Genomic DNA, 5683 nt, shown 5'->3' on the forward strand with positions numbered 1-5683 from the left:
CAAAAAATACTTTCTGCAGTGTTTTGACATACATTTCATTAATATTGAGGTCTCCTGTGCATCAAAAGATGCCTTTGTTTGATTGATGATAGATAATTTCTGTTCTCCAAAGTTAACTCTCAGCTGCATGTCGTAATGAAATAAAAGTTGTGTTTGCGATGCTTGGACACAATTCATCAGAGTCCAGTATTGGATTCTCAGCCAGCCTACATTGTTGTAGCTGACTGAAGTGCGCTGTGGGCATGCTGTCTTTCACTAATAATGCTGTCTTCTGTAGATCGAGGCCCCAGAAGCCGTGGCAGCAGACCTTCTCAGAAGTTTTTGGCACTCACTGGAAGATCCTGTGGTTTATTCCTTTCAGGCAGCGGCAACCACTGCGAGTTCCCTACTACTTTGCCAATCATGTCTAAACAGATGGATGGTGGGCACAGATGGGCCCTCCATGCTGGAAGTTCATTACAGGTTTTATGATAATAGGACTGTGACAGTCTTCAAGTCAATTATAATCCAGTCATAGGCATCACAGTGTGCCCCGGGCATTATTTTAGTTATGGTCTTGATTTTATTCTGAAATTAAGGCAAGTTAAACAATCAACTTACAGCTTATTTGCTTTCAAACTAGCTTTCCAAAGAGATTCCTTTTGTCTTTGAGGTTAATACCAAAAGCAAACAACTGGAAAGTAGTCTTCATCCAGTTTGATACTGGCTCTTTTTTCTTTTCTTTCTTTTTCTTATTCATTTCTTTTTCCTTCTGTTTTAATTTTTGTGTAGAAAGCACTGAAGTTTACATTGGTGGTTAGCTTTCTCACTAAGTGTCTTATTTTGCTTTGAATTTTTTTTTAGGGTTTTGATCAGTAGGTCAGTCTGGATAATGATAATGTCTTTTTTCTGCTGCATATGTTTAAAATTCCATGATTCCATGAGTTATTTATGATATGCAAAAGTAATCCTGCAGCCCTGCACTATAAAAGGTAACATTGAAAGCTAAAGCAGAGTACTTCTCAAGCCTTTCTTAGAGAGGTTTTGTAGAGGCACACAAATGTGTGTGTTTACATAGAGAACAGCTTACAGTTATCTTCTGGCCTAGATATGATGTTAGTGAAAAGTGTTCATGTCTTTATGTCAGTGAGAGGGATTAACTATTTCAGGGTAAACTATGCAGGATACTATGCGTGTTTTCCCTATATCCCAAGGATTTGAATCAGCAATAACCAACAAAAAAGTTGCATGGTGCAAATATTAGAATTATTACTTTTTAAAAATATAGATGTAGTTAGTTAGCATAATGTGTCATAAAGAAGAGTATATTGTCAATAAAGTTTAAAATTTTATATTTACTTTTCTTTAGTCTTGATTAGCTGGAATTGGTCTGTTTGTATATTTTAAATAAAATTAAATAATATTTATATATATTTATAGATTTGCTATTAACACAAACATTGAAGTATATAAACACATTTAATAGGGTACTATGTTGATGTTGATGGCTTTTAAGTTGAAAGTAGTTAACCAAAGAAAGCATCTTTCAGATCTGGTAAAATGATAATTATTTCCAAAGTACCAGGTCGGTCTTCCTGTCTCTGAAAAAGTTATGTACTTACTTCAGCCCTCTGTATCTATACAAATGTTAACTTCAGATGATTGTGAAAACTACTGTGGATTTCTAGGAGAAAGTCACAACTCAGTGTTTCCAGTTATTCTGCTTACTGTGTTTTTTGAGTAGTCTAACAGGACTAGGATCCCCCTTAAATAACAGCCATGCAGCAGGACACAATAAAAGACACAAAGTCAGGATTTTATACATATAGATTGTGCAGAAAGTAATAGTTTATTTGTGAACAGTAACTTCAAAAAAGAAGGGTAAGATTTTTCATGACTGGTGTTTGCAAAAAATTTTTAGATCAACTCTCTTAAGGTCTTAGTACATTTACTGCCAATGTTAGGTGTCCCTTTATTGAATTAACAGATTTTGATCCACTAAAAGTTCCAGGAAGTGCATCTGAAAAATCGCTTGAACTGTAAACGTTTGTAAATGTCTAACATTTGATCCAACTTTACTTTTCTGTCCTATTAAAAATAGATGCAGTGTTTTCTTAATTTAAATTTCAAGCCTAATGTTCAGCTATTTTTCTTTTTTTTTTCTCATGCCAGTTGTAGTGAGGTTAGACTTTCTTTCAAGTGGTATTGGCATATTGGCAACAATTTAAACAAAAAAGAGCTTGAGGAAATGGATGAAAAGACTGAAGCAGTGCTTGAAATTGAAAGGAATCTGGATATACATAATAAAGTAATGGCTCTATTATTGTCTTTTCCTTCCCCCCACTATTTTAGTCTCTGGAATATACAGGGAAATAATATTTCATTTTCTGTGCCAATATTTAAATGTTTCATGAGCAAAGATGTTTCGAAGTTTTTAATGCTATTCAGTTGTCAGAGCAGATTGTACAGTTCTGAAACTTATTCAGAAAAAGAACCAAGAATTTAACTATTTTTGATATATTTATCATGGGGCATATAATTGTGTGTTCTGCTTCCCAGTATTACTGTTTCAGGCTGGAGTATCAGTTATACTTTCCAGCAAGTGATGTCCGTGAAAATCTTGCCTGATTCTCAAACAAAAGTGCTAATTTCACAAATTCATTTTCTCAAATGTTCCCATGTTGTTTGATTTCCTTTGAAATTTACTTTTCCTCAGTCTCCTACTCATCATAACTGATAATATTCATAATAATTGATAATATCATAATTGATAGGCATCAATTTGCAACATGATTAAGCCTGCTCATTTTTGTCCCTTTTTCTAAGTGTTTGGGGGACAAAGGGGGGACTTTGGAGAGTCTTGAAATTTTAGGAGGTACTAAACTTTATTCTTTGAATGAGAGGCATCTAAAATGGTAAAAGTAATAATTTTTTTCTTAATTCAGCTGAAGGACCCTATCATGTTATTAGTTTCTCCAAGTAATGTTTCTGAAACTAATTCTCAGAATGAGTTGTTCTGCCAGGAAAAATCAGACTTTTATCAACAAATTAAAATCTTTCAGACCTTGAAATTCTTGAATCCTTTGAACCATCGTTTTCTTTTCCTCCATAGAGAAAGAAAGTCTTCCTTAGAATTCTTTCTTTTAGTAGAAACTGCAATTTTAAGACTGATTAGTGTTTGTCATGTTTATGCATTTAAAAAAATCTTATAGACAGTGTTACTAAATTTCATCCTAATATAATGTCAGAACAACATGTACTTTATTAAGAAAAGTGAATCTTATCTTCTGACTTGGCAACATTTGATTTCCTGAAAGGCACAAAGAGAACTTGAAGAACCAATGAACTCCTCCCTGAAAAAATTTGAAAGTAGCTGGTTTATTTACAGTGTGGGATAACTTCTGGTAGGACTGAAAAATGTTAACTTGCTATCTTCTCATAATCAGAGATTTGAGATTTCATTTGAAAAATGCTGATGTCTAAAATAAAAGATAATTTATTAAATAATATCTGTGAATCTGTCCTCTGATCTGTTGCTTTGAAGGAGAGATTCCATCACACAGCTGGTCTAGAAGTTCATGTACACAAAAATTTTCAGTCTTGAGCAGGAGTTATGAGTCTAGAATTTTCATATACATGGAATTTTAAGAATAGATTTTTCTATGCATCTGTCTTCATTAATATATTTAACTTTTAAAATATGTTTTGAACTGTCCTTAAGATATTCCTGAGAATTATTTTGACTAATTGGTTTATAAATACATGGTTAATAAAACACCAAGTGGAATGTCATGTATCCTGGTTTATCACCAGTCAGCAGTTAAGCACCACAGAGCCACTCAGTCATTTTCCCCCAGCAGCATGAGGGGGAGAATTGAAAGAGTAAAAGTGTGAAACTCTTGGGTCAAGATAAAGACAATCTATAGGTTTGATAGGTAAACCAAAAGCCATACAGGCAAGCAAAGCAAAATAAAGAATTAATTTACTGCTTCCCAAGGTCAGGCAGGTGTTCAGCCAGCTGTAGGAAATCAGGGCTGCACCACATGTGACAGTGACTGGGGAAGACAAACACCATCACTCCAAACATTCATGTGTTCCTCCTTCCCCCAGCTCTATTTGCTGAGTGTCACACCATGTGCTGTGGAATATCCCTGGAGTCAGTTGGGGTCAGCTGTCCCACCTGTGTCCCTTCCCACCTCCTTGTGCACCCCCAGCCTCCTTGATGGGGTGGTGTAAGGAGCAAAAAAGGCCGTGCCACTGTGTTTCCTTCTGACTCAGCTGTAAGGAAAGAGTTCCTGTGCTATCAACACTCTTCCCAGCACAAATCCAAAACACAGCCCTGCATTAGCTCCCTGAAGAAAATTACCTCATCCCAAACCAGCAGACTGGGACAGATCGTGTTGTTTGCATTCAGAATCCAGGACATTTAATTGTTCATGTTACCATGTTTAGTTTATGAGAAGCTCAACATGACTTGATAATGTGTGCTTTCAGCACAGCAAATCACCTGTTCCCTGAGCTGCATCATAAGAAGTGCAGCCAAGAGGCTGAGGAAGGTGATTTTCTCCCACTAAGAAGTTGAATCTAGTTCTAAATTAGTTGAAGTATTAGGATCTCAAAAGTAACAGTGTGGTGCTGAATGGTGGTCGGCACTGCTTTTGGGAAGAACAGGTACTTCTAAATACACCGTCCATACTTAGGTAACACACTACATGACTGGATACTTCAGAAAACGTTCCTCAAAAGATTTTTGTACTACTTTCTCGCTGGCTGAGTATTTGCCCTTAGGAGGCATTGAAATACTTGTATCTGTGGACTGCATAAGGCCTAGGATTTCAGTTCTGCTGAAATTATCCAGTGGCATCTTGTGCCTTGGCCAGGCTATGGCAGAGTGGTTAAAACCTCTTGTAGCAACAAGGGCCATCTAAGTATCAACTGTGTAACTTATATTTACAGAGGTTTTCAAGTTAGAAAATAAGAAATGTAACTTCTAATTTCTGAACGCTTCTGGGTGTTTCAACGCACATTCTCTGGACTCATCTGTATATCACAGTAGTTTGCAGACAGAAAATTATCACTCTGTCTCTTTAACAGGAAAAAGAGTACTGATTTTTGTAAACTAGCATTCTGAATTTTGTAGCTGAAACATGGGCCTGTGATTGAGTTTTATTCATTTGTTTTTAGTTTGATCTTGACTATTTTCAAATAATGCTGAATGAAGTTCCTACTAGAGTTGAAAATTATGAGGTCTAACCCTGGTTATGCCTGAATGGTAATGTACAACGTGAATGACTGAATAATAATCAGAACAGGAAAGCTTACTCTGGTATTCTTTTAATCAAATCTGAAAATGGATGAGTATGTTCAGATGATAAGCAATGTAATTTTTAAATTTATCTTTGTTAATTTTATTCATGCAATGTTTCTGTGAGATTTCTTAAAATTAATTAAAATTATGGTTTATTTTTTCATTCCTACTGTGAATTTTTTTGTTCTGTATTTTTATGAAATCTTATTTTTAAATAAAAAAAATTAAAGTTTTTTTCTTTTCACTGAATTTTATTTACATTGATTTAAAATTGTGTAAATTGTTTACTAATATTTTTCAGATGTTTGTAGATTTTTCTAATTATGTTACAAATTACTCTCACTGCTGTATTTTTTACTGTAATAAGCAAAAAAGCTACAATCCCAAATGACTATT

The 5683-nt window shown here is 34.8% G+C and overlaps 1 protein-coding gene across 2 annotated transcripts in view; it reads left to right on the plus strand.

Moving 5' to 3' along the window:
• Nucleotides 1–5425, plus strand: part of ZDHHC21 (zinc finger DHHC-type containing 21) — a 37509-nt gene extending 32084 nt beyond the window's left edge. For both annotated transcript variants that reach the window (XM_005420870.2, XM_031056891.1), the window contains exon 9: nucleotides 278–5425. In XM_005420870.2, coding sequence (XP_005420927.1) covers nucleotides 278–410 — 133 coding nt within the window. In that variant the 3' untranslated portion in view covers nucleotides 411–5425. The remainder of the gene's footprint in view (nucleotides 1–277) is intronic.
• The last annotated feature ends 258 nt before the right edge of the window (nucleotides 5426–5683 follow it).

This window comes from Geospiza fortis, unplaced genomic scaffold (genome assembly GCF_000277835.1).
Source record: "Geospiza fortis unplaced genomic scaffold, GeoFor_1.0 scaffold12, whole genome shotgun sequence".
In the NCBI taxonomy this organism is placed as follows: domain Eukaryota; kingdom Metazoa; phylum Chordata; class Aves; order Passeriformes; family Thraupidae; genus Geospiza; species Geospiza fortis.